The sequence below is a fragment of the Apus apus genome, chromosome 1, assembly GCF_020740795.1.
Source record: "Apus apus isolate bApuApu2 chromosome 1, bApuApu2.pri.cur, whole genome shotgun sequence".
Taxonomy (NCBI): domain Eukaryota; kingdom Metazoa; phylum Chordata; class Aves; order Apodiformes; family Apodidae; genus Apus; species Apus apus.
In genome coordinates this window covers 33,240-61,206 of record NC_067282.1, presented here as the reverse complement: position 1 = coordinate 61,206, position 27,967 = coordinate 33,240, and the positions used below count along the sequence as shown (strand labels likewise).

The following is a 27,967-nucleotide window of genomic DNA, read 5'->3' as shown; positions in this document are numbered from 1 at the left end:
GGCCCTTTTTTGAAGGTGGCCTCAAGATTTCCTTTCCTGCAGTTGTTAGGGATCTCCCCTGTTCACCACCGCATTTGAAAGAGCAACCCTGCCAGTCCATTTCTGCCAGCACCCATTGGTGCAGCCTGCTGGATCCCATGGAGTCATATGGATCAAGCTCAAGGAAGAAATCCTGACTCAGTCTTCATCCCTGCCTGGTAGCTCTCGGAAGCCTTTCAGAGAGCGTGGAGGCCTGGGAGACCTTGTTGGTGAAGGCTGAGGCAAAGGAGGCACCGAGTGTCTCAGTCTCCTCTGTGTCCGCTGCCACCACGTCACCCCTGCCCTCAGCAATGGGCCCTCGTGGGTCTGTTCTGCCTGTGGTGAAGACTCTTCTCAGCACCCCCTATTTGCCTGGCAAGTCTCCACCCCACCTGAACCTGGACTTTCCCAACACCATCCCTACACACCACGGCAATGTTTCTCAATTCCTCCTTTGCAGTTTGCCTGTGTCCACCTCCCATGTGCTGCCTTTCTGCATTGCAGCTTAGCCCAAAGGGCCCTGCTCAGCCAAGGCCATCTGCTGATAACATCTCCTTGTTTTCCTGAGCACTGTGATGGGCTGTTCTTGTGCCTGGAGTCTGCTTTCCTGAAGGCTTGCCAGCTTTCCTGAGCTCCCTTGGCCTTCAGAGCTGCCTCCCATGGGATCCCTCCCACCTACCAGTTCCCTGTATAAACGGGACTCTTGCTGGAGGTCCAGGGTCTGTTCTCTGCTGCTCTCCTTCCTCACTCCCTTAAGGATCCTGAGCATTGCTGCTCCATGGTCACTATGGCCAAAGCCATGGCTGATGCCCACAGTCTCCCTCAGGTCTCCTCGGCTGGTGAACCTGGCTGTGTCAGCCCTGCTTGGGCAGGGGAGTGGAAATTCTTCATGAGACCCTGGGCTCTGTGATCCAGAGTGTTCCCTCAGGTGCTGCTGCCTCCTTGGCACATGGTCCCAACTTCAGCTCAGGGATTTCCTGGCCCAGCATTGATGTCCTTGTGTTTAAAGCCTGTAGTGGGATTTTCTCTGGATGGGGGTAGTTGCTTTCTGGATCTGTACAATTCTATTATCTCTGTGCCCTGAAGGGAGGAATTCCACATTTTTGTTGGACTTTGCACTGCTGGAGGGGACCAGCCCCTGCCCTGCACCAGGGCACTGCCAGCCCACCCTCTGGGGCTGCAGCCTTGGTTGCTGCCCTACAAGGGGAGGGGACAGGCAGACCAGGCTGTGCCCCCAGCCCCTGGTCAGGTGCCAGCTCCATACAGCCACAGAACTATGGGGCACCACGGGGTGGCCAGGACAGGGGGTGTCCTGTGGAGGGGATGGTGGAGGAAGCTGGCAAAAGAGAGGTGATGAAGGTGTCCCTGTGGGTGAGAAGAGAAAGGTGCTGGTCCCACTGCACGTGAGCATCTGTATGGGCCTGGGCTGTGATGGAGCTGTGTGGGCAGGGAGGGACGGGGCGTTGCTGCAGGCTAGACCTGGCCATGGCCAACACGGTGTCCAGGCTGGGGGGACACCAGCCCTGCCCTGGGCTGAGCAGCTCTGCTTGAGGCTGGGCAGAGGCCGGGCTGGCCCAGCAGCAGCTGTGAGCAGAACGAGGGGACAGGGCCTGGAGGGGGGTGCTGCTCCACGTGCTCTGCACAGCTGCAGCAGGTTCCAGGGATCTACTGTGCCTGCAACCAAGCACATTGTACCAAGGTAGGAGCCCTGGCTCTGTGCTGCTCAGCAGCCCTGGCCTCATGTGGGCTCCAGCAGGATGCTCTGCAGGACCTGGGGTCTCAGTCTCCCTCCCTCCCTCCTCAGCACCAAGAAGCTGGCTGCTCTCAGAAAGGCATCCCAGAGGCAGTAGCAGGATGCATCATGCAGCCATGATGGCAAAGAATTTCCCTTTGGAGAATGGGGTGCTACAGGATAGAGCAGGAAAGCTGCCAGAAAACACTCTGACCATGCAGCTGGTTTATCCAGGAGGGGGCTGGGTTGCCTGGTCCACCCACCAATACCAATACCAAGGGGGTTTCTAAGAACAGAGCAGAGTCAGACTCAGGGGTAGCAGCAGTGATTACAAGTCCAGAGAACATAATGACCCATGGAAACAACTGGCCATGGCTTCCTTCTCCTGCTGCTCTGGCTGGGTCTGTGAATGGGAACATCTGGACTCTTGATGTCAGAACTCCAGGGTCACCAAGCTCCCTGCCTCCTTCTGGAGCCCCAGCATGGGGAGAGCAGTCTGGGCTGTGGCATCACTGCTGCCCAGCAACACGGCACAGAACATCCCCCTGCACTTGTGCTGTGTGCACACTTCTGTTCGTGTCACGGGGGCTGCAGCTGCACCCCCCGCAGTCCTGGGCAGCACAGCATGTGCTTCACCCCTGCACGTCCTGCCTGGTGTCTCCATGGAGATCCTGTGCTTGTGCAGGTGTCCTGTGCACATGGGGTGGCCCCACAGCTCTGTCTCATGTCTGCACTCTGGCCCTGCAAGCTCCTGCAGGTGTCTTGTTCCAAGCTCCTTCTGTCCTTCCTGCTCTCACGTGGCTCCTCCTGGGAACAGCCAGTCCTGGCCCTGTGGGGTGTTTGCAGTCAGAGGTGAGGGTGCAGCAGGGGCTCCACTCAGAGCTCTGACTCCTGCCTTGCACAGCACCAAATGGAGAGTGTCCTGGGCTGCCCCATAGGCAGCTTGACCCCATTTCCCCCTTACTTCTCAGGCAATCATCAGGAGCCTCATATTTTTACACTGGCATCCTGGTACCAAAACTAGAACAATATGGATTCAATGGCCCACTCGTTGGGTAAGGAACTGGCTGGATGGTCCCACTCAAAGAGTGGTTATCAGTGCCTTGATGTCCAGATGGAGACCTGGGACCAGAGGTGTTCCCCAAGGGTCAGTGCTGGGACCAGTGCTATTTAACATCTTTGTTGGTGACATGGGCAGTGGGATCAGCAACTTAGCTGGTGACACCAGCCTGTGTGATGAGGTGACATGCTGGAGGGGAGGAATCCATCCAGAGGGACCTGTACAGGCTGGAGAGGGGGGACTGTGCAAATGCATGAAGTTCAACCAGGCCAAGTGCAAGGTCCTGCACCTGGGTTGGGACAATCCCAAGCACAAATACAGGCTGGGGGGAGAATGGATCAAAAACAGCCCTGAGAAGAAGAACTTGGGGGTGATGGTGGATGAGAAGCTCAACATGAGCCAGCACCGTGCGCTGCAGCCCAGAAACCAACTGTGTCCTGGGCTGTGTCACCAGCAGCGTGACCAGCAGGTCCAGGGAGAGGATTGTCCCCTCTTACTCAGCTCTTGTGAGACCCCAGCTGAAGAACTGTGTCCAATTCTGGAGCCCTCAACATAAGAAGGACATGGAGCTCATGGAGAGAGTCCAGAGGAGGCCCTGGAGATGCTGGGAGGGCTGGAGCAGCTCTGCTCTGGAGCCAGGCTGGGAGAGTTGGGGTGTTCAGCCTGGAGAAGAGAAGGCTCCAGGGAGACCTGAGAGCACCTTCCAGTGCCTGAAGGGGCTCCAGGAAAGCTGGGAAGGGGCTTGGGACAAGGGCAGGGAGGGCTGGGAGCAGGGGGAAGGGTTTCCAGCTGGCAGAGGGAGCTGGAGCTGAGATGTGAGGGAGAAATTCTGGGCTGTGAGGGTGGGGAGAGCCTGGCCCAGGTTGCCCAGGGAAGCTGTGGCTGCCCCATCCCTGGCAGTGTTGAAGGGCAGGTTGGATGGGGCTTGGAGCAGCCTGGGCTGCTGGGAGGTGTCCCTGCCCATGGCAGGGTTTTAGGACTAGATGATCTTTCAGGTCCCTTCCAACTCAAACCATCCTATGATGCTATGATAAGTAAGCTACAATAAAACCATCTGTTGATCCAAGATTTGGGATGGGCACTAAATACAGACCCTGAGTCTGCCCTGCATTAGCTTCTAGCAGAGTTCTTAGAAAAATACCCGGAATCAGTTTAAGAGTTTCCAGGAGTGGTGAATTCACCACAGGCCTTGACAAGCACTTTTGGTGGTTAATTATCCTCCCAGCGAAAAATGTGCACCATGTCCCAGACGGCGCGTGTCCTGCAGCCCGCAGTCGTGGGTCCCAGCCAGGCCTGCCTGGCAGAGGGATCTGCCCTTCCTGGGGGCTGCTCAGACCCTCTGCTGCCCCTCAGGGAGGTCCCCAGGAGGTGTCACCCCAGCCGCAGGGAGGATCTGCTGCCCTTGGGGCTGGTGTGGAGCCCTGCAGCGTCTGCTTGCAGCCAGCCCATCCCACACACGCAGGGATCAGCACCGAGGCAGGAGAGTTGGGCTGGGGGTGACCAGCTACAGGCCCCCTCTCTACAGGGGGAGACACTAAGCAAACCGCCTTACACGGAGATGACACAGATAGCTGCTCCCCCAGCTGCTTTGTTGTAGCTTTTCTTCAGACCCCCATCGCTCCAGGTGAGGCTCAGACCAGGCACTGGTCTCCAGCAGTGGTTGCACCAGTGCTGGTGGTGTAGGGTGACATGACCCATCTTGGACCTGCTTGTACCAACAGGGTTCATGTTTGACCGTGGGTCCACAGCAGGATGGGGAGGTGGAGTGCTAGGCACATGGGAACAAGGAGTTTTTCTAAGGACACCTTGCCTTGGCTCTGTGGAAGGTTTGCCTCTGATGCCGTTCTGACAGCTCCACGAGGCAGGGAGATGGCTCTGGGAGCCAGGGGGCAGCCAAGGAGGTGGGGCTGTACTGAGTAACTGTGAGAGCTCAGCTGTTCCTCCCCTGTTCCCAACATCTGAGCCAGCTCCTGTGGCAGAAAGCTGGATTTGCAGATAGCTACCCTGTGGGTATCTTTCTTAGGATGGTGACTCAGGGGATGGTTAAGGTGGGGAAGTGAAGCACCAGAGCCCTTGGCCCGAGGAGCCTGAGGAAAATACCTTACTCTGCTGCAGAGGTTGTTGCTGTACAGTTCATGCTGACATGCGTTTTAGAGCACTTCCAGAGTGCAAAGCAGTTCATTTGGAGGAAAGAAGTTACTAATTTGCCATATGGTGCCTATTCCAGTTGCTGTGGCAGCTTATCTGTTTCAGGTGTTACCACCTGCAGTGGTGGACAGTGGCCCCAGGTAAAACCCAGGCATGGCACACAACCCCCCTGTGGTGCTGCAGGGCAGTTACCCCAGTGACAAAATCCAGCAGAGTGCAGGGAACCGAGTGCAGGTTTCAGCAGTTCAGTGGGGTCAGGTTTATACTCTCAGATGAGCAGCTCCCCAGCTGAGAGCTGGGGCAGGAGGGAGGGAGGGTGTGGAGCTCAGCAGGGAGGCAGGTGGGTCCCGTTTCCCAAAGTGCTTCCTGGCTGGCTGCTCTTCTGGCACCTGTGGTCTGGGTGCTCTGCGGCTGGAGCCGGGAGGGGATCCTGTTTCATGGCACTGCTGGCAGCTGCGGCAGGGTGGGCAGCGAGTGCTCCACAGGGAGTGTGGTGCTCAGGGGGGATGTGCTCTCAGCTTCTCCTCTCAGGCATCCCCGTAGACATCAGGTGGTGGGGCAGCAGAGCTGGAGAGAGGTTCTCAGGTGCTCCCTGGGGATGTGGATCCTGTGGCAGCAGAGCTGGCGAGGGGCAGGAGGGCTGGCGAGGGGCAGGAGGGCTGGCGAGGGGCAGGGGTGCTGGTGAGGGGCAGGAGGGGTGGCGAGCAGGAACCTCAGGTGCTGCCCTCCCTGGGGTGCTAAGCACAGAGGCTGGGGCAGGGACGTTCCCCTTATCCCTGATCTCTTTCCCCCCTGCCCAGCCCCTCCGCTCTCTCGCTGTCCCCGGTGCTCGGTTTGGGTCTGGGGCCCTGCCCGGAGGCAGGAGCAGCTCGCAGCCCCCGGCTGGGCCTTTCCTTGGCGCGGGCGCCACGTTCCTGCGCTCCTGGCTGACGGGAGCCGAGGCCCCAGCGCTGCTGCGGGGAGGAGCTGTGGCTGACGAGGCCTGAACTCCACTTCACCCGGGCCTGGCCCAGCTGCCTCCCTCCTGGCTCCCTGCTCCAGCTTTGTTCTCTGCGCGGAGCTCCCAGCTGGTGGATCAGCCCTGGGCAGCAGTGCCGGGGCAGGGGGAAGGAGCTGCCTTCTCTGGCCTGAGCGCTGCCAGGAGCCCGAAGAGGGACCCGGGCCTGGCGCGCAGGGAGCGGCTCTAATCCTCCTGCCATGTCTATAACCGCAGTTGGTGAGTCCCAGGCTCTGGTGAGCCCTGGCTGTCACAGGGCAATGCCACCCTCAGTCGTCCTCAGAGCCCAGGGCTGCTGGGCACACAGCTCTGAGGGCAGAGCCAGGGTCATGGCTGCTTTTCTTCCCACCTTGTTCTAAGCATCTTTGCAGAAAAGAAGGAGCAGGGTCCCAGGGGCAGCTGCTGCCAGTGCCTGGCTGGCCCATCAAGCTGGGTGCAAGGGAGATGCTTGGCTGCTGGATCCTTGCCATCTGGGCAAGGCTCAGCCTTTCTGCACCCCCTCTGCGGCCCTTCCCTTTGCCAAGGTGAATCAGTTGATCTGGATCAGGGATGTTGCCCCAGGGGTGCAAGAATGGAGTGCCCCTTGAAACAGAGCACCTCTGGTGGTGCAGGGACCCGTGGCAGCATGTAGGTAGAAGCACAGTGCAGGTCTCAGGTGTGCAGTGCTGTGGCCCCCCACCTCCGTGTCCCCTCATGGGGACCGGGCCGGCACAGGCTGATCCTGGGGTGCCCCACAGCTGCCTGGAGCACTGCTCAGGGCACTGTCTGCAGCCAGTGGGCCCCTAGGAGACCCTCTCCTCTTGCAGGGATCTGCAGTAGTGCAGTAGTGGCTTGTCTGGGACAAGAATTGTGGGGCTGAGGTAGGAACTGTCACTCTGCTTCACTGTGGCTGGTGCTGAGGACTGTGCAGGGGCTGTGGCCGCGGGCGGCGCTGGGCTGGGGGGGGGGTGGGCTGGGGGTCTCTGTGGTGCTGGCCCTGCTCACAAAAGTGCCTTCCCTCGTCCAGGTGACAGCCACAGATGCAGACAGTGGCACGTTTGGCTCCCTGTCCTACTCCATCGGCTCTGGCATCGGCAGCGTTGTCCCCACGCAGTTCAGCATCGACAAGCAGACCGGGCAGCTCTGCACGGCGCAGCCCCTGGACCGCGATGAGGGCATGTCAGCCTTCGACTTCACCATCACTGCTGTGGACGGGGTGGGTGCTGGGCGTGTGGGGGGCACGCTGCTGACTCAGCACTGTGTGATCTTTATAAAGATCGCACAGATCACCATCTCTGGTCTGGTCCTTCCACAGGGTGGCCTGAACTCCATGGTGTATGTGAAGGTTTTCCTGGAGGACATAAATGACAACCGGCCCGTGTTTTACCCGCTGGAGTATGCTGCCAGCATCAGCACGCAGAGCATGCCAGGTACAGCCGTGCTGCGAGTCACTGCCCACGACAAGGATGAGGGGCTGCACGGGAGAGTGACCTACCGCATTGTCCTGGGAAACTCACCCCCTCTCTTCTCCCTCAACAAGGACACAGGTAAGATGAGCAACCAGAGTAGGCAGCGATCAGAGCTGTGGGACGTGGGTGGGTGTAAAAGCCACCCTGAGTGTCACTGCTTGGCACCTCAGCTGTGCAGTCTGCCACCAGAATATGTTCCTCTCCCTGTCACATCTTCCCTGCCTTGGCTTCTTGAGCCTCCAGCAGCCCCTTCCCAGACTAGTCTCTGACCTCTTGTTTTTGCTCTCTGCTCTGTTCCACATTTGTCCCGTCTTTTTCCCCCTCCCTCATTCCCCATCCCTGACTCACTGCTCCTTTCCCCCTGCATGTTGCTTGCTTTTCCCCATCAGGCTGTATCCTGCTTAGTTTCTTGTCCCTGCCCAGTTCCCTCTTCCCATCTCAGTTTACTCTCCTTCCCTGTAACTCTCTGTTGCACTCACTCTCACCTTTCTCCTTGGCTGCATCTGCTCTGCCTTGCTTTGGCCACCAAAGCCAGAGCAGTTTCTGCTGGGGAGGTGAGTGCATGCGTGTGTGATGCCAGGGGCTCTCAGCACAGGTGTCAAGGGCTCTCCACACTGGTCCCCAAGTTCTTAGAATGTGACTGGGATGAGACAGGCCTACCAGCCACCCTAGTGCAGGCCACCTCCTTTGTAGGGCCTGTAAGGATGGTCCTTGAGTTCTGCATGTCCTTCAGGAGCCTCCCTACAGCCCAGATCCCACCTGCTGTGTCATGACCCTGACCCTGCACCCCACGTTAGAAACCCTATTCCCCCTTTTTCCTCTCCAAGACCTGCCCTCTGGCTTGCTTCCCCCAGCCCGTACCACTGCTCAGCTCAGGGCTGGGCTTGAGGCTGAGACAGGAGGATCTGGGGAGGCTTTCCCTGGAGGGTTCCTCTTCTTGACTCCAGTTCTTCCATGGCAAGCTCCCCTACTGTGAACACATTGTTTGCTGCCCCTTGGTCTTTTTTTTCAAGCCTGTGGTTTGTCGTGTTGCCTTGGTGCCAGATGACAGGCCAGGGTGCAGGCACAGCACCCTCTGAACTGCTTTCTTCCTTAGGTGTCATCTCCCTCTCATGGTCCCTGAGTGGTAAAGCCAACACCCTGGTGCAGCTGGTGATCTCTGCACAAGATGGTGGGGGCCTCCAGGCACAACCCAATGCCCGGGTGAACATCAGCATCGTGGAGGGCACGGTCTCACCCCCCGTCTTTGAGCAAGCTCAGTACTTCTTCACAGTGCCTGAGGATGTACTGCATGGTGCCAGCGTGGGGGCTGTCCGGGCCCAGAACCCCCCAGGTACGGCTTGTCCCTGGTGCACGCAGCCATGGTCCCTGTGTCACCTGGGATCACAGAATCACACAGAATCACAGGATTGTCACGGGTGGGAAAGACCCCTCAGATCACTGAGTCCAACGGTCCACCCAGGGGAAAGAAAAATAAACAAACAAAAAATCCAAACACAAAACCACAACCACACACCCCACCAGCAACACACAACCCACAGAAACCTCCCTGTGCCCATGGAGGGTCTGGTGCCCCTCTCCTCACTGAGCGAGCCTCCCCAGGGAGCTCCACGCACACGCGGGGGGACACACATCCCAGTGTGCCCCCTGCTCAGGGCCTGCTCTCCCACGCCTGCTGACACGTGTGTGCACACGTGTGCAGGGCGCTGCTGTGCCCCTCTGGGCCAGCGCCTGGCACAGCAGCACCACCTGGCCCCGCTGCTCCCCACGGGCTGGGGCTGAGCCTGCACAACTCGTTCCTCAGCCCTCATTCCCTTGTCCCCAGGTCACGCTGACGACATCTTTTATTCCATCTCCTCGGGGGACCCTTATGGCTACTTTTCCATTGACTCTGCAACCGGGCAGCTCCGCACCAGTCTGGCTCTCGACCACGAGTCCCAGGCAGTGCTGGTTCTGGACGTCCAGGCCCGCAGTGGTTCCCCTCCCGCCTACAGCAACACGCGGGTGAAGATCTCCGTGCTGGACGTGAATGACAACGCGCCGGCGTTCCCAGCCCCCTCTGACTCCATTCTGCTGCCGGAGGCCACGGAACCTGGGACCACAGTGTACACGGTGCAGGCCGAGGACCGTGACAGCGGGGCCAACGGGCAGGTGACTTTTGAGCTGGTGTCAGGAGGTGACGGCACCTTCAGCGTGGAGCACTCCTCAGGGGCCGTGCGGCTGGTCGGGGCCCTGCAGTACGAGGCCAGCGCTGCCTACGGGCTGGCCATTGTGGCCCGGGATGGCGGCATCCCCCAGCTCAGCTCCACCTTCTCGCTGCTGGTGCACGTGCAAGCGGAGCACGACGACGGGCCCATCTTCGACACGCTCACCTACCGCGTGGAGGTGCGGGAAGGGGCGCCCGTCTCCTCCCGCTTCCTGCAGGTGCGGGCGCTGGCGCGCGAGGCCGAGCCCCTGCCCCTCACCTACCACCTGCGTGCGGACGGGGACGCCGCCAGCTTCGGCATCGTGCCCGAGAGCGGCTGGCTCTACGTCAAGAGCGCACTGGACCGCGAGACACGGGACCTGTACGTGCTGACGGTGCTGGCCTCGGCCGCGGGCGGCGTGGGCGGGGGGGAGGCCCGGAAAACAGGCACCAGCACCGTGCGGATCAGCATCACGGACGAGAACGACAACAGCCCCCGGCTGAGCGAGGAGCGGTACTTCTTCACCATCCCTGAGAACCAGGCTCCCGGCAGCAGCGTGGGGAGGGTGATGGCCAGTGACCGGGACGCTGGGCAGAACAGCCGGCTCAGCTACCGCCTGCTCCAGCATGACCCTAACTTCCTGATCCACACACAGACAGGTGAGATGCTTCCTGGCTTCTCTGGCTGGGGCTGGCTGGGGTGAGAGCCCAGGCAGGTCAGAAGTGATGCTGGCCAGGCCAGCACTGCAGCAGGGGTGTTCATCTTCTGCTCCCTGTGATGCTGGGCTCCCTTTTGAAGAGGCTTTTGGGCTGAGCTGTGTCCCCACTTCTCCCTCCCAGGGGAGCTCAGCACCAAGCACAGCCTGGACCGGGAGCAGCAGTCCAGCTACCAGCTGCTGGTGATCGTGCAGGATGGGGGAGCACCGCCCCGCAGCACCACAGGAACCGTCTACGTGACCGTGTTGGATGAGAATGACAACACTCCTGCCTTCCTCCACGTGGGCAGTGGCCAGGAGCTGCCTGTGCAGGTAGGGGCAGGCAGGAGCCCTGATGAGGCAGAGGTGTGATGGCCTCTGGCCTGGGGGCAGGGGAAAGGGAGTGGACAGGGGTGCCCAGGAGGGTTTCAGGGTGGGAGATAAGGAGGAACAAGATCATAGAATCCCAGAATGCCAGGTTGGAAGCAACCTCAGGGATCATCTGGTCCAACCTTTCTAGGTATTACTATAGTTTATAAAAGGTGACTCAGCACCCTATCAAGCTGAGAGTTAAAACTGTCCAATGTGGGGGAATCCACCACTTTCCTTGGGAGACTATTCCAATGTTGGTCTGTCCCTGTGGTGAAAAATTTACCTTTTCTGTCCAATGGAAATCTTCCCATGAGCAACTTGTGCCCGTGACCCCTTGTCTTTTCCATGGGACGCCTTGTAAATACGGAGTCTCCATCTTCTTGGTAGCCACCCTTTGGTACTGGGACATGGTAGTGAAGTCTCCCTGCCACAGGTCCTGCCTGAGCGAGGCAGGGCGGAGCAGGCAGGACTGCATGGGCAGGTCGCTGCCACACTGGGGTGGCCATCATCACACGGGACACTCTGCAACTGCAGTCTGGCCTTCCCTGCTCATTACTCTTTCCCTCCCTGTTCCAGGTCGCAGTCATCCCTTGCCCAGCTTTCTTGCATGTCCAGCTGGCACTCACTGCTTGCAAATCTATCCGGCAGGGCTTGGCCTAGATGAAGGCATCTCTCAGGGCCTGGCAGAGGCAGAGAAAGGCAGGGTTAGTCCTGTCCTCTCTCTGCACAAAGCTCCAGCCTTTGAGTCCTTCCTGCAGAGCAGGGTCTGGGGGCTTGAAATGCTGGGAGTACCCTCCTAGAGCTCAGGAGGTCTCTTCTCATACAGAGGTACCCCAAAAGCATAAGGAACCTTCAGCAGACAGAGCAGGGCTGGGACAGATGTAGGGTCCTGAAGGCAGTTAAATGCCACAGCAGTTCTGAAAGCAACAAGTATTTGGGCACTTTGGTTTGAAGCTCTCTGGTTAGAAACACTGGTAGAGAAGGGTGAGGCACAGGAAGGGTCCACTGTTAATTGTGATTTAGGTGGAGAAGAAAAGCTTGGAGGGAACAGTAAAAACTGGAAGAGCAATGCAAAGCTCAGTAATTCGTTGCAGGCTGGCTGGGGAGGTGAAGCAGGGGAGGTTTCTGTGTTTGCACCATGCCTCAGCACCAGCTGCAGGGTAACTCACCGCAGAGCTGTGAGATGAGCTCATCCAGCACATTGGTCACACACTGGGAGGACCAGGTGGTGTTCACATGGGACCTGCAGGAGTAATGGACCCTCCCAGGGTATGATCACTAGGGAAGGGGAGAGGGAGCAAAGGGAAGGAGTGGTCAGGTTTCACTGAGGGGGGATGTCACTGGTGGGTGCCAGGACTGGTGCTGGTATCCTTGCTACCATTGTCACATATCCTCCAGAAAAGGAGGTGGTTAATGTCACTGGTCTGTTCATAGTAGTTCAGGTGAGGGCTCCTGTAGAAGGATCCTGTTTTACTGTTCAACTAGGAAAGAAGATGGGAGATGAAATTCACAGTTGGTAACTGGACAGCAATACACAGGGCAAAAAGCAGCATGAATTTCACGTACACACCAGTGGGCTCGGACCTGGCTACTCAAATTTGGAAAAGATTGAGGCATCACAGAATCATAGAATGGTTTGGGTCAAAAGGGACCTTAAAGCTTGTCTGCTTCCATCTCCCCTGCCATGGGCAGGGACACCTCCCACCAGCCCAGGTTGCTCCAAGCCCCATCCAACCTGCCCTTCAACACTGCCAGGGATGGGGCAGCCACAGCTTCCCTGGGCAACCTGGGCCAGGGCCTCACCCCCCTCACAGCCCAGAATTTCACAGAATCATAAAACGTGCGGGGTTGGAAGGGACCTTTAAAGGTCATCTAGTCCATCACCCCCTGCAGTGCCCAGGGACCTTTCTAACTAGATCAGGTTGCTCAGAGCCCCATCAAGCCTGACCCTGAAAGTCTCCAGGGATGGGGCCTTCACCACCTCTCTGGGCAACCTGTCCCAGTGCTTCACCACCCTCATGGTGAAGCACTTCCTAATATCCAATCTAAGTCTACCGTGCTCTAGTTTAAGGCTGTTTCCCCTCATCCCATCCCTCCCTGCCCTTGTCCCAAGCCCCTCCCCAGCTTTCCTGGAGCCCCTTCAGGCACTGGAAGGTGCTCTCAGGTCTCCCTGGAGCCTTCTCTTCTCCAGGCTGAACACCCCAACTCTCCCAGCCTTTCTCCAGAGCAGAGCTGCTCCAGCCTCTGAATGCCCTGTGAAAATGTCAGCTCAGGGCTCTGCCATAATGGAAAAGGCAAATCAAATGCTGAGTTTTATTAGAAAAGGAACAGAGAATGAAAGAAAACACCATCACCCTGCATCTCAGATTCTGCACACGCTCTCTGTCTTGCCTCCTTTCCACTAAATAAGCTGTAGTGCTAGAAAAGGTTCAGAAGAGGATGTTAATGTGATCTCCAGTAGATAATGATTTCCAGGCAGAAAGAAAGCACTTCAGCATTCTTTGCCATGGAAGAAACTCCAGGAATATAACAGAGGTGTGCAGGGAATGGCACAGAGAAAGTCATGGGGAAATTACAAGTTACTTTTTTCACAAGACAAGGCCTAGGCAGCTTCATAAGAAATGACCAGGCAGCAGGTTTAAAATAAACAAAGGCAGAACTTCTTCATGCAAAACATAATTAAATTGTGAAATCTTTGCCAAAAGTTGCATGGACTCAAAATTAGATGAATTCATGGAAAGAAAAAAAAATCCATCAAAGGCTGTTGAACAAAAAATATGATCTGTGGCTCAGGAAGTGACTTAGCCACAGACTGCTGGAAGCTGGGAAGGTTTCACAGGAGGATTATTCCACACGTACCCTGTTCCTTGCCTCCTCTCTGTGTGCCCCCTGTGAGCTGCTGGCAGAGCTGTGCTCCTGGCTGGGGTGGCTCTCATCTTTGGGCCCAGCTGGTGTTTGCAACAGCTCCTGGAGGGTGGACAGCAGACCTGGACGAGCTGCCTGGTAGCCACTGTCCTGAGGCTAAGGAGGTTTTCTGCAGAGGCAAGACCACTTCTACAGCTGTTTATTCCTGTTTGTGCCTCTGAAATGGCATCTGTTCGTGGGGCCTGTGTGGATGCTGCCTGTTTAGCTCCTCAGGGTGGAGTCTGATTCCTTGTGGAAGAGGGTGTGACCAGGCACACGAAGCAGGAGCCCTTGTGTCCCCGTCACGGGCCATGAGGGGCAGTGTGGGGAGCAGGCCCTGCCCACCCTGTTATGGGGGGCTTGGAAGGGGCCTCCTGAGCACAGCCCCACTCCGAGGTGTCCACGCAGACACTCCTTTTCGTAAACAGCCAGGCTATATTTAGAAGGTCTTCTGCCTCCATCACTGCTGTGAAATGCTGTTCCAGATTCCTTGATCTGGTAGTTAGAAACCATCTCTTAATTTCCAGCCTAAACTAATTTCTGACCACTTTATTCTCATCTGTTCTTGTGCCAATATTGTGCTTTTGCTTAAATAGCTCTTCTCTCTCCTTGGAATTTCCCTCCCCTCTCCCCAGTGTTTACAGAGTGCAGTCACATCACTGCTTGGCCTGGCTAAACAAGTCCAGCTCCTCTGGTCTCCCCTCAAAGTGCAAGAGCATTAACACTTCCCTCTCCCAGGGGCTGCAGCCTCTTTCCTTGGGCTCTTTGTGGTCACTACACTGAAGTGGCACCACCAGAGACCACCCAGCACAGCCGGCTCTGCAGGGGAGCCGTGCTGGGGGGGGTGGATTTGAGGTCCGTGGCCTCAGGATGTGAGTGTGGTTTGTCTTGGGGTGGAAGGGGCTACTCTGCCAGGAGGGGTGGGTGGGTGGGGGGAGGCTGGGCTGGAGCAGAGGCAGGCCCACCAGCAGGCACAGGTGGGTGCAGGTGGTGAGGGGCAGCCATGGGGATGTTCCCATTTCCATGACTGTCCAGATGAGGTCCTTGTGTGTGGTGTGTCAGGAAGCTGGGAACTGGCCTTGGGGGGTGGCTTAGCTGAGTACCTGCCTGTTTAGTGTCTTTGTGGTACTGTGCTGCACTGGCATAAAACGGTGGTCCTAAGTGCCTGCAGAGAAGCAGTCAGCACTGCTAGCCAGGAGCAAAGGGGAGAGGGAAAAGCCCCAAGAGCCCTGGTGTCCAAGCCCAGGAAGAGCTGCCAGCTGCATTCCCAGAGATGCCAAGTGTCCCCGGGCTGGCTGGTGGGAAAGGAGGAAATCGCTGCCCATTGTCATGGAGCCTGGCTGCCGAGCTTGGCAGTGCAGGGCGTGCTGGGGCAGAGTGAGCCAGGGCTCTTGTGGAGCCCCGGGCTTTCCCAGGACCTGGGTGAACCAGCGTCCCGCCACTGAGTCCCAGCGCTGCTGAGCTGGTTGTGGAGTTCCCCAGCTTTGCTGTGGACTTCTCCATCTTGTCCAGCCTCAGGCACAGCCTGTGGGTCTTGCAGGGGCTCTGTGCCCTGGGCAGGTGTGGGAAGGTGCAGACCCCGTGCTGGGCGAGGGGTTGTGCGGGAGCGCTGCAAGTGCCCCGCGCGCTCAGCCGCTCCCTGCGCTGTGCTGCAGGTGCTGGAAGAGAAACCATCGGGACTTCTAGTCGCCTCCTTGCAGGCCAAGGACCCCGACGAGGGTGAGAACGGGACCATCGTCTACTCGCTGATAGGTAGGAGCTGCAGGAGTGACTCCCGGGTGCTGCCCTGCCCCGCTGCGCTCCCTCCCTCCCCGCCTGCCCCTGCCGTCCCTCTGCCCGTCCCCGCAGCGTTTCTGCTCTCCCCGCAGGCGCCTGGGCAGAGCGCTTCACGCTGCACGTGGCCACCGGGGAGCTGCGCACGGCCGCGGTGCTGCGCCGCGCCGAGCGGGCCGAGTACCTCTTCACCGTCACCGCCAGCGACCGGGGCGCGCCCCCGCGCAGCGCGGCCGCGAGCCTCCGCCTGCAGGTACCGCGCCCCAGGGCACCGCCCGGCTGCTCGGCAGCCTTCCCCCCCACCTCCCGCCCGCGGCACCCTCTGCCCGTGCTCGGCTCTTGGTCCAGCCTTAAAATCTGTGTGGAGCACCTGGGTGGGGCGACACGGGTCCCCCTGCCGCTGGGCACGCTCTCGTTCGTGAAGCGGTCAACAGCACTCCTGGTTAGCAGCTCTGTCTTCTGCAGACGTGGACAGCCAGCCCCCTCCCAGATGTGCTGTCGCAGAGAAGACCTTAGAGGTCCCCTGCACAGAGACATTAGTTCTTTCCCAATGAAAACGTTGTTCCTGACATGCAGGGTGTTCTTGTCTCTGCAGCTCCAGAGCCCACAGCCTGGTGGCCCAGACAGCCAAGTCCTTGCTGTGCTGTTGGCAATGGGCCTCCTGCTACAGCAGAGACTGCGATGCCCCTGGGGAAGGCACTTGCTCAGTGGCCCATTTCACACCTTCCCTGTTCTTGCAGTTCCCAAGGCCCTTTGACTCTCCTTGTTTGCTGTTGTGCTGCTCCTCAGTGCTGGCAGTGCCTTCCCACGTGTCAGCAAGTTCGTAACATGCTCAGCTTCGCCCTTGCACCTGTCAGAAGTGAACATCAGCTCCAAGGGCTGTGTCTGCAGAGACCAGCTCATCCCTGCCCTGGAGCCCGTTGGTTGCTCAGTCCTGCCAGACACCCACACTCACTCTGAGCCTCTCCTCAGTCTGATGAGGGATCTCCCACATGCGTGGGAGTGCGGCTGGAACCTGGGCAGTCAGATCTTGGGCCTGTGGAGAGCAGGGTGTGCCAGCCTGGCACGCCTGCCTGTAGCCACCCCACCCCGCGCTTGTGCCATAGAATCACAGAATTGCTGGAGCTGGAAGGGACCTCTAGAGATCATCTAGTCCAACTCTCCCACTGAAGTAGGATCACCTAGAGCACTTAACCCAGGACTGTATCCAGGCGGGTTTTGAACATCTCTGGAGATGGAGACTCCACAGCCTCCCTGGGCAGCCTAGTCCAGGGCTCTGTCACCCCCACTGTAAAGTTTTTCTTCATATTTAAATGGAACTTCCTATGTTCCAGCTTGTGCCCATTGCCCCTTGTTCTGACACTGGGAACTACTGAAAAGAGTGTGGCTCCATCTTCCTTGCACCCACCCTTTAGATACTTGTAAACATTGATAAGGTCTCCCCTCAGCCTTCTCCTCTCCAGGCTGAACAGTCCCAGCTCTTTCAGCCTTTCCTCATAAGAGAGATACTCCAACCCCCCAGTCATCTTCATTACCCTCCCCTGGACTCTCTCCAACAGTTCCCTGTCTCTCTTGAACTGTGGAGCCCAGAACTGATCCCAGTTCTCCAGCTGTGGCCTCACCAGGGCAGAGCAGAGGGGGAGAATGACCTCCCTGGACCTACTGGCCACACTTCTTTATGCACCCCAGGATTCCACTGGCCTTCTTGGCAGCAAGGGCACATTCCTGGCTCATGGATCATTTACTGTCTATCAGGACACCCAGATCCTTCTCCTCCGAACTGCTTTCCAGCAGATCCACCCCTAACTTATATTGGTGCTTGGGGTTCTTCCTCCCCAGGTGCAGGACCCTCCATTTGCCGTTATTGAACCTCATGAAGTTCTTTTCTGCCCAACTCTCCAGCCTGTCCAGGTCATGCTGAATGGCAGCACAGGCCTCTGGAGTGTCACCACCCCTCCCAGTTTTGCTGAGGATACAGTCTGCCCCTCGTCCAGATCATTCCATCTCCTTCTGATGCCATCTCTGTAGCTGTTGGTGTCATTACAGTTGTTCTGTAGCTGTCATGGTGCAGAGGCCAGTCTGGCTGTCCCTGAACTGCTTGTTTGCATCCCTGTAATGTGGCTGTGTAGTTTTGGTGCCCCTCTGGGCTGACAGGTTTGCTGTATTCTTTCATGCATCCTCTCCCATTCACAGGCACATCTCATCCCCAGACTAACTTCTCTATCTCTAATGAAAATAGTGATAGGATTTGTCTTTCTTCCCATTATCTCATCTGGGTGAGAGTTACCTCTCCTTGCCCACTCTTGCTTATGTTTGACAGAACTGTTTCTGCTGGTATGTCTTGCCTCTGCAGCATCTAACATGATCACACCATCACAGTCTCATGGAATTGTTGAGGTGGGAAGGGACCTCTGGAGATCATCTTGTCCAACCAGCCTGCTCAAGCAGGGCCATCCAGTCAGTTGCTCGTGACCATGTCCAGATGGCTTTTGACTGTCTCCAGGTATGGAGACTCCACCTCTCTGGGCAATCTGTGCCAGTGCTTGGTCACCCACACAGTGAAAAGTGTTTCCCGGTGTTCAGAGGGAACCTCCTGTGCTTCAGTTTGTGCCCTTGGCCTCTGGTGCTGGCACTGGGCACCCCTGGGAAGAGCCCATCCTCTTGGCACCCTCCCAGCAGGTATTGCTGTTCTTTAGTAGGATCCCCTTGAGCTGTCCCTGCCCAGTCAGCAGCTCAGTCTGTCCTTGCCTGCCCTGGCTCCCCAGGTGAGGCTCATCTTTCACCCCGTCAAACCGTGTGTGTTCTCAGTCTGTTCCTCAGGTTTCTCTTCATCTGTTAGGCCAGAGGAGCTGTGACCTTGCCTCCTGACACCTCTCTGCAGGCCCCGTGTCCCCCTCCCCGCTATCCCCCCAAGGGGACCTCTTGTGCCCCTGACTGAGCCTCTCCCGCAGGTGCTGCCATCCTCCCGGGTGCTGCCACGGCCGGATGCCACTGTCCTGACCCTGCACCCGCTCGAGGGGGTCAGGCCGGGGTCTGTCATCGGCTCAGTGGCCCCCCCGGATGCCCCCGCGCGAGGACAGCTGACCTACACCCTGGTAGGAGGTGGTGGGGATGGCACCTTCGTGGTTGACAGTGTGACAGGGGAGATTTACGCTGCCCGGGAGCTGGACTACGAAGCGGGGCCCCGGCACGTGCTGCAGGTGAGCGCGGAGGACACGCAGCACGGATACCCCTCCAGCCGGCTGGTGCTGGTGCACATCCACGTGCAGGACTGCAACGACCAGGCGCCCACCTTCCCTGAAGACCCCATCACCATCGTGGTGCCCGAGAACACCCAGGCCGGCGCCTCCATCTTCACCTTCCAGGCGCTGGACGGGGACGGCGTGGGTCCCAACAGCCAGGTGCGCTACGCCCTGCGGCACCAGGAGCCCCCCGGGGCCCCCTTCCAGCTCGACAGCCGCTCGGGGCTGCTGACCCTCCACCAGCGCCTCGACCGGGAGGCCACTGCCTCCTTCCTCCTGGTGGTGGAGGCCACGGACCAGGCCCGCAACGTCAGCCAGCGCCGCTCGGCCGCCGTCACCGCCCGCGTCTTTGTCACCGACGAAAACGACAACGCACCCGAGTTCCTCTCGCCTGCGGCCGTCAGCGTCATGGAGGACCAGCCCACGGGCTTTGTGGCCCTGCATGTGGTGGCACAGGACAGTGATCTGGGAGAGAACGGGCGTGTGAGCTACTCACTGCGAGCAGGCAATGGTGACGGCCGCTTCCACCTGAACCCCAGCACTGGTGAGGGCCCAGCAGGGCACAGGGTGGGCCATGGGGACAGTGGGGACCTCAGCGGGGCCAAGGAGGGGGCAGGGGTACAGGGGGATGCATGGGGGGCAGGAGTCATAGGGTCATTGAATGGCCAGGGTTGGAAGGGATCTCTGCAGATCATCTAGTCCAAGCCCCTGCCAGAGCAAGGTCACCTCCAGCAGGTCCCACAGGAACCTCCAGAGGGGTTGGGATGTCTCCAGAGAAGGAGCCTCCACAGCCCCCCTGGGCAGCCTGGCCCAGGGCTCTGCCACCCTCACAGTAAAGGAGTTTTTCCTCATGTTTAGCTTGAACCTCTGTGCTCCAGCTTGTGCCCATTGCCCCTTGTCCTGAAGGAGGTGGGTGTGGGCTGGGGAACCTGGAGCAGGGAGGTGTGTGGTGTGGAAACCCCCCAGCACAGCAGCTGGCTCACCCAGCTCCTGCAGCCTCGTGGTGGCCCTGTCCTGGGACAGTGGGTCCTGGTGCCGGCTGGTCCCAGCTCCCCCCTCGGTGTCCGCAGGCGCGCTCTCCATCGTGCGGGCCCTGGACCGGGAGGAGGTGGCGCAGCACAACCTGACGGTGGTGGCCATGGATCACGGCTTCCCGCGCCGCTCCGCCAGCCAGCTGCTGGCTGTGCTGGTGCTGGATGTCAACGATGAGGCTCCCACTTTTGAGAAACCCGAGTATGAAGCACTCATCATGGAGAACCTGCCAGCTGGCAGCCCTGTGCTGCAGGTGCTGGCCACAGACCAGGACCTGGGTGAGGATGCCGGGTGAAGCTGAGCTGCCCAATTTGGTCAGGGGCCCTTCTGGACATGCAGCACCCAGGACTGGGTGCACTCTCTTCCCCTACACCTGCTTTGGAGAGCCTGGCTGGCCATGGAGGGAAGGATCATCTCCTGGCCTGGAGATGAGAAATGGGCTGGATCTTGGGAGAAGCTGTGATTCCCTCTGCTCCCCAAACCAATGGCCTTTATTCCTTGGAGGTTCCTTGGCCCATCTTCCCTCCCACACACTTCCCTCCCTCCACCACACATCTCTGCCCCATTTACTTGCCAACATCCTTGATTATCCTGTCCCACAGCCTGTGTGACCCCTGGGTGGGAAGCCTGAGAGCAGAGAGGTGCAGGGCTGAGAGGCTCCTGGGTTGCTGCTGGGCTGCCCTCAGACCAGGCTTCTCCCTGCAGGTGCCAATGGGCAGGTGTCCTATGGGGGTCTCTCTGGGGGGCCGTTCTCCATCCACCCACAAACAGGGCTGATTGTCACCACACGAGCCCTGGACCGTGAGGAGCAGGAGCAGCACGTGCTGACGGGTAGGGCTGTGCTCAGGGGGGCAGAGGGGGGCAGCCATGGGCAGTGGGGGGGTCTGTGGGTTGTTGGGTGGTTTGAAAATGCAGGAATGCCCGTGATCCCAGGCCTGGCTGTCCCTGGGATGGCCTGGGCATTTGTGGTGGCTCCCAGCCAGCGGGTGGCAGCCTGCCCTGTGTCCCTGCAGTCTATGCCCGGGATGGGGGCCTGCCCCCCAACCTCTCCAAGGCCACCGTGCGCATCACAGTGGGGGATGAGAACGACCACACACCCCAGCTGGAAAGCGAGTCCTGCTCTTTGGAGGTCCCAGAGAACCAGAGCCATGTGGCACTCTACACCCTGCGGGCCTCTGATCCCGACGGAGGCGAGAACGGGCGCTTGGAATACCTGCTGGCAGGTGAGGAGCACGGGGAGCTCTTGGGTTCTGGCTGGGCAAGTAGGTCAGGGCTGTTCTCCCTGGGTTGTACGTGGCTCTGGGCGCCATCACCTGTAGCAGCTCCTCTTCCCTTCAGTTCTCTGCTGCCACCTCCCAGCCCTCTAGTTTCTCTGGCCCCAGTAAAGAGCACCCTAAGATCTGGACTGCAGGGCTGCATGCCCACATTCCCAGGCTCTTGTCTAGTTCCCCAAGCTTGGACTAGTTCCATTCCTCTCCTGGCTGCGCTCACCTGTTGCTCACAGGTTGTTCAGTGAGCTCCTTGCTGTTACCATGCCATGTGTTATCTGGGGGTCCCTGGGGCAGCAGCACTGGCCCCTAAGCTGCTGTACGCAGTCCTGACACACACACACAGAACTGGACCAAGGAGGTTCGGTCCCACTGGGGCCTTACAGAGCACAGCTCACTCTACCCTCGCTGGGGTGGAGCTCATGCTGTCCTCTCAGGGAAGCACAGGGCAGGTCCTTCCTTCTACCTGTTATAGTCATGCTGTCTTCTTATCCCCTTTCTTCTTTTCCAGATGGAGACCCTGGGCAGGATTTCAGCCTAGACCCAGTCTCTGGTGTCCTCTCCACTGCACGTGCCCTTGACCGTGAGCAAGTTGCTTCCTACAGCCTCACAGTGTTGGTGCAGGACCACGGCACCCCCCCACGCAGCACCACCATGTCGGTGACCGTGCGGGTGTTGGACCTGAATGACAACGCACCCCGCTTTGCTCAGCCCAGCTACACGGTGGAGGTGCCCGAGGACCTGCCTGTCGGTGCCCTGGTGCTGCAGCTGGAGGCTGAGGACCCTGACGAGGGCACCAATGGGCAGGTCTCTTACTACCTGGGCAACGAGTCGCTTGGCATGTTCCAGGTGGAGCCGCAGAGCGGGCGCGTCAGGAGCGCGCAGGCGCTGGACCGGGAGCGCTGCCCCGGCTACAGCTTCCTGGCCAGGGCGGTGGACTCGGCGCCCTGGGAGCCCCGGAGCGCGGCCGTGCGCGTCACCGTCACCGTGAGGGACGTCAACGACCACGTCCCTACCTTCCTGCACAGCCCCCTCACTGTCAGCCTGTCCCGCCACACGCCGCTCAAGCAGGTGGTGGCCACCATGAGGGCCGAGGACAGGGATGCAGGTGCCAACGCCTCCATCCTGTACCGCCTGGCCACCCCCAGCCCCGCCTTCGCCATCAACTCCTACACCGGGGAGATCCAGCTGCTGCAGCCCCTGGGCTCGCTCAGCCAGCACCAGCGCACGCTCTTCATCCTGGCCACAGACCTGGGGCAGCCGGCGCTCTCCTCCACCGGCGTGGTGGTGATCCAGGTGCAGGAGGAGTCCTACCAGGGGCTGCGCTTTCCCCGCAGCACCAGTGAGGTGGCTCTGCCAGAAAATGCTGCCCCAGGTATGGGCTGTGGGGCAGGACAGGAGGGCAGTGGGTGCTGGGCTGGCAGAGCTGTGGGAAACTCAAAGCAGGGTCCTGGGAAGCCCCATTATGCTTTGGGCAGACTGAAGGGACTGCAGGGTCTGCCTGGTGCCCAGGCTGCTCAGGGTGGTGATCCTACCTGGATCCTGCCTGTTCCTGGTGGAACACCCTGCCTCAGGGTGTTCAGGTCACTGTAGGAAGTCCTAGGTGCCCAGCTGCTCCTGGAAGGTCTCCAGGGGGAACAGTGAGACCACAGGGGGGCACGGCCAGGCCATGAGTCCTGGCTCTCAGCCCAGAGTCACCATTAGATCTCGCTCCCTCTGGCAGCAGTGTCCTCAGGCAGAGCTGTGTTCTGTGGCACAGCGTGTGCTGCCCACTCCCCCTGACCCTCTGCCACTGCCCCCAGCCTCTGCTGCCACCGTTTCCTCCCTTCCAGGCACTGCTGTGGTGAGCATCCAGGCGGTTCACACCGGGGGCTCCTCGGGGCACATCACCTACAGCATTGTCAGTGGCAATGAGAAGAACACCTTCCTCATCCAGCCCAGATCAGGTAGGGCACCATGCCCCTGTGGGAGGCCACCAGTGGGAGGCCACCAGTGGGAGACCACCAGTGCTCTGCCAGTGCCTGCTCAGCTGTCACACAGCTCAGAGCCCCCAGAGGCACAGGGGCACAGTCCACACCTCCATACTAGTAAATTAAGTCATGCTGGTGTTGGGATATGGACACCAGCCTGTCACGGTCCAGAGGTTGTTAGCACAGCTCCCAGCACAATTTTGGCCTGGGGGCCCACTCCATGTCCTGAGGGCGTCCTAAGGGAGCCTCTGCTGCGCACCAGGCTGGTCCCTGGGCAGTCCCGGGTGCTGCAGCCCCCCGTGGTGCTCTGGGGGACAATGACCCAGGCAGAGCAGTGAAGCCAGTTGCAGGTGGCTGCCCAGTGACACAAGGCCAAGCTGGCATTGTTTGCACCATGGGGTTCACAGGGCAGCCTGTGACAGGCCACAAAGCCCTTGGCGTCAGGGACAGCCTGGCTGGACACAGGGTGAGGGGGGCTTTGCTGTGAGCTCGTTGGAAAGAGACTGGGATATCACAGCCCTTGGTATCAGCACAGGCTGGGGATTGGAGGAATCCAGAGCAGGTCTGTGGAGAAGGACTGGGGGTACTGGTGGGTGTAAATCTGGACATGAACTGGTGATGTGCTCTGGCAGCCCAGAAACCACCTGTGTCCTGGGCTATGTCACCAGCAGCGTGACCAGCAGGGACAAGGAGGGGATTGTCCCCCCTTACTCAGCTCTTGTGAAACCCCACCTGAAGAACTCTGTCCAATTCTGGAGCCCCCAGCATAAGAAGGACATGGAGCTCATGGAGAGAGTCCAGAGGAGGCCCCGGAGATGATGGGAGGGCTGGAGCAGCTCTGCTCTGGAGACAGGCTGGAAGAGTTGGAGTGTTCAGCCTGGAGAAGAGAAGGCTCCAGGGAGACTTTATTGGGGCCTTTCAATATTTAAAAGGGTCTATAAGGAAGATGGGGACAGACTTTTTAGCAGAGCCTGTAGTGATAGGACAAGGGGTGCTGGTTTTAAACTGAAAGAGGAGAGATTTAGATGAGATCTTGGGAAGAAATTTTTTACAGTGAGGGTGGTGAGAGACTGGCCCAGGTGGCCTAGAGAGGTGTTAGATGCCCCATCCCTGGAAACATTCAAGGCCAGATTGGACAGGGATCTGAGCAGCCTGGTCTATTGGAAGATGTCCCTGCTCACTGCAGGGGGTTGGGCTAGATGGCCTTTAAAGGTCCTAGCCAACCCAAAACCATTCCATGATTTTATGATTGTATGATACGAGAAGGTCATTCCTTGGAGCCTGGACATCAAGGTGGAGCTTCTTGTTAAAATCATGTTCTCTGTTCCTGCTTGATCGTTGGGTCTGGGACAGGATCCCAGGCTGACAGAGAACTTTCTGACACTGCTTGTGCCCCCTGCAGCCCCAGCTCCCAGGGCAAGGGGCTGCATGAGGTGGGTGCTGGAGCCCCACGGGGAGGGGGCTGGCACAGAGCTGCACTCCTTCCCCCAGCCCACCACCAGGCAGGGCTACACCAGGCCCCTGGCCTTCAGCCCTGCTGTGACAATGGGCTGGTCACCAGTCCGTGACCCTGCTTGGCCATCCCCAGGCTTATCTCCTCCCCAGGGAGCTGGGTGAGAGCTTTGTATACTGAGGTGCCTGCTGTGGACAAGAGCAGAGCAGGGGAATGTCACAGGGGCACCCTCAGCCCCACAGGGGCACCTCAGGCTCTGCTGCCTCTGTCCCAGGCAGGAGAGCCCCTCAGAAGGTGAAGCAGGCTCTGCTGCTGACTGCTCCCCCTGCATGTTCTCTGGGCCAAGCCAGCCCTGGAGGCAGGACCTCCAAGTGGTGCCAGAGGAACGAGGGAGCACGGCTGGTTTTCAGTCCCTGGGTGGCAGGAGGAGAGGACAGAGCCCTTCTCCCAGCCCGGCTTGTGGCCATGATCCATGTTTTCCATCCCTGGATGCATGGCCTGGGTCCAGCTCGTGTTACTGGTCAGAGCTGGCAGCAGAGCTCCTGGGCAGAAGCTGAGCTTGTCCAAGGCCACGGAGCAGCTCTAGTGCCTGAGGCTACATCTGCTCTGACCAGCTCACTGGTGGTCGTGTCGGGCTGCTGAGACAGGCTACAGGGGGTGAGGCTCTGCAAGGCTCCCAGCTCAGCCACAGGAGCACAGCTCCTCCTCCTCACAGTTGGATGTGTGCCTGGAGGAATGCTGCCAGTCATTTCAGCATCTCTTTGGATGCCCTCCACCTTCCTGGGTGGGACAGCAGTGCCTAGTCCTTACCAAAGCCCAGGAGAATAAGTGGATGTCTGTCCCCAGACCCCAAGCAGCAGAACTGCTGGCAGCTCCTCCAGTGTCTTCCTCAGGATTTGACCCAGACTGAGAGCTGCAGTTGGGTGACTTTGGCTTGGAGCTTGGTGAGCTGGTGGAGCAGTATGGGGCTTGAGGTGGAGCAGCTCTTTGTGGAACAGGCCATACCTTGGGTGGTGTCTCTGCACGCTCTGATGCAAGCAGAAGCTGCTTGTCCTGAACGAGGTGCAGGATTTGTCACCCTGGGCAGCTGGCTGGGGCTGGTGAGAAGGCTGTCAGTGTGGAGAGGGCTCTGAGGAGCTTGGGGCATTTGTTCTGTCTGTGAGCAGATGGGCGGGCAGAGGGATGGACCGAGTGCAAGGGATCCACAGAGAAGTTGAGGGGTGCACGTGCTGGTGCATCCCTCACCCCATCCTGCCGTTTCCCTGCTCCCAGGTGCCATCTCAGTCCAGGACTCCAGTAGCCTGGATTTTGAGGCCAGCCCCCGGCTGCGCCTGGTGGTGCAGGCAGAGACAGCAGCTTCCTTTGGCTTCATGGCCATCAACCTCAACCTGCAGGACGTGAATGACAACCTGCCGCGCTTCCAGCTGCAGAACTATGTGGCCTTCATCTGGGAGTCCCAGAGCTACGACTCGCCCGTCATCCAGGTATCCCTGGGGCACGGGCAGGGACAGCTGGGCCCCCAGGCCCTCTGCTGGGGGAGGAGTGGGGACTGTGCTGTGGGACTGGCCTTAGGCCCACCCGTGGGCAGGTCGAGCCTTGCAGGGCTCCATGGCTGCTCTGCTGAACCCCTCGCGTGGCTTTGTAGGTCCTGGCAGATGATCTGGATCAGGGAGTGAATGGGCAGGTGACTTATGGCATCAACCAGTCCCTGCCCATGGCAGGGCTGTACCACATCGACCCCCAGACCGGAGCCATCACTACTGCTGCCATCCTGGACAGGGAGATCTGGTCCCAGACCCGGTGAGTGAAGCCAGACTCCCTTGTGCTGCAGATACGAGGAGGCAGAGCTGTGGAGCAGCATCCCCAGGGGGATGTACTGCAGGGGGTACTCGACTACTTGGTGCCACCCAAAGGGTTCTCAGCCTTGTCTGTAAAACATTTTTGCCAAACAGCAGGAATGGAGGCTTGGTGCTAACATGGGGAGCAAGTGGTACTGAAGGACTGACAGTTGGCCATGAGATGGGCCAGTGCTCTGTTCAGCCTGGTGTCTGCAAATCTGAGAAGACTGTGGGGAGACTCCTTCCAGTGGCTGCACCATTCCCTGTTTAGTCCAGGCCACACACAGCCCCGTCCCAGGCCCTGCACCCTCTGCCCTGCTGGGCACTGGGCTGTGCCCTGAGCCCTCTGGCAAGTCCTGCTGCAGGCAGCCCAGGTCTCACAGTGCCCACAGGCTCTGGACATAATCCAGCCACCCATGGATAAGCAGTTGGCAAACACTGCACACAGTGAAATGAATCTTCCCCTGCCCTTTTACAAGTCATGGTTCAGATGCAAGGCACAATTCTTGCCTCCCATTCAAGTACTTCTCTCCCTACAGTCATGCTCCAGCTGGGACTACATGTCTCTCTCCCTTCTTCATAGAATCACAGAATCCCAGAATGGTTTGGGTAGGAAGGACCTTAAAGCTCATCCAGTCCCACCCTGCATGGGCAGGGACACCTCCCACCAGCCCAGGCACTGCCAGGGATGGGGCAGCCACAGCTTCTCTGGGCAACCTGGGCCAGGGTCTCCCCACCCTCACAGCCCAGAATTTCTTCCTAATGTCTGACCTAAATCTCCCCTCTTCCAGTTTTAAGCCATTCCCCCGGTCCTGTTGCTACATGCCCTTTTAAAAAGCCCCTTCCCAGCTTTTCTGTAGGACCCCTTTCCAGGCATGAGGAGGCCTAAGGCATTCATTCCATCCACATGCCCACCACCATCCCACAGAAGCTCCATGCCTCCCCCAGTACCCAGATATGCCCCAAATGCCTGTCTTCTGCACCCCAGAACATGCTCTGTCTCATCTCCCACCTGCATTCCAGACCCCTGCCCCTTGCACACACTGGAAATGCTCTGGGTGCACTCACTACCTCCGCTTGCCAAAGCTTCCAGCCTTGCCAGCATGGCCCACGTGCCAGGGCTGGGTGTGAATCCACAGTCCACCACTCACCCAGACCCTTGTGCCCATGCTCACCACCTGATCCTGTGTCCTAGGTGCTGAGCACAAGCCCACCACCCTGCAGACACTCACCTCATTGTGGGTGCATCTGCTGCCCGGCCCTCCACACCCTCACTGTGCACACCCACTGCCCCCAGATGTGCTCCAGATGCTCCACACGTATCAGTTGCCCCTGACACTTCAGATGCTGTGCACAGCACGGCCACCTGCACGGGCACAGCCCAGCCCTGTGCACACACTCAGTGTCCCCCATGCTCTGGGTGTTGTGCTCCCCCCACGCCTGCCCACGCCCCTGTGACCCCTGTGCTTCCCACAGCCTGGTGGTGACAGCGATGGACAGAGGGACTCCTCCGCTGGTGGGCTCTGCCACGCTGACTGTTGTGGTGATGGACGTCAACGACAACAGCCCCACCATCCCCTTCCCCTGGGAAGTGCGGGTCCCAGAGAGTAAGTGCAGCTCAGCCTCACCACAAGGGGCTCACACCCCGCCAAGGGCACGAGCTGAGGTGCATGGACACCTGTGGGAGGAGCCCCCAGAGAGGCCTCTCTGTCCCCCTGCCAAGGGGATTGTGCCCATTCCCACTGACCTCCCCTGAGCTCTTCAGCAGTGGGGTTTGTGTGCCCCAGTGCTGCAGCTGTGTCCTGAGGGAACCAGCTGGATTCCCAACTCAT

At 59.2% G+C, this 27,967-nt stretch overlaps 1 protein-coding gene across 1 annotated transcript in view; it reads left to right on the top strand.

Moving 5' to 3' along the window:
• The window catches only part of DCHS1 (dachsous cadherin-related 1), a 53,690-nt gene that overhangs the window by 18,966 nt on the left and 6,757 nt on the right, over positions 1-27,967 (top strand). Inside the window, exons 3-18 of the mRNA XM_051608640.1 lie at positions 6,962-7,150; positions 7,250-7,481; positions 8,500-8,736; positions 9,229-10,248; positions 10,429-10,616; positions 15,215-15,311; positions 15,428-15,585; positions 18,284-19,118; positions 19,645-19,884; positions 20,312-20,437; positions 20,620-20,829; positions 21,386-22,249; positions 22,707-22,820; positions 25,570-25,781; positions 25,943-26,097; positions 27,612-27,742. Of these exons, the coding sequence (XP_051464600.1) occupies positions 6,962-7,150; positions 7,250-7,481; positions 8,500-8,736; positions 9,229-10,248; positions 10,429-10,616; positions 15,215-15,311; positions 15,428-15,585; positions 18,284-19,118; positions 19,645-19,884; positions 20,312-20,437; positions 20,620-20,829; positions 21,386-22,249; positions 22,707-22,820; positions 25,570-25,781; positions 25,943-26,097; positions 27,612-27,742 (5,008 nt within the window). The remainder of the gene's footprint in view (positions 1-6,961; positions 7,151-7,249; positions 7,482-8,499; positions 8,737-9,228; positions 10,249-10,428; positions 10,617-15,214; positions 15,312-15,427; positions 15,586-18,283; positions 19,119-19,644; positions 19,885-20,311; positions 20,438-20,619; positions 20,830-21,385; positions 22,250-22,706; positions 22,821-25,569; positions 25,782-25,942; positions 26,098-27,611; positions 27,743-27,967) is intronic.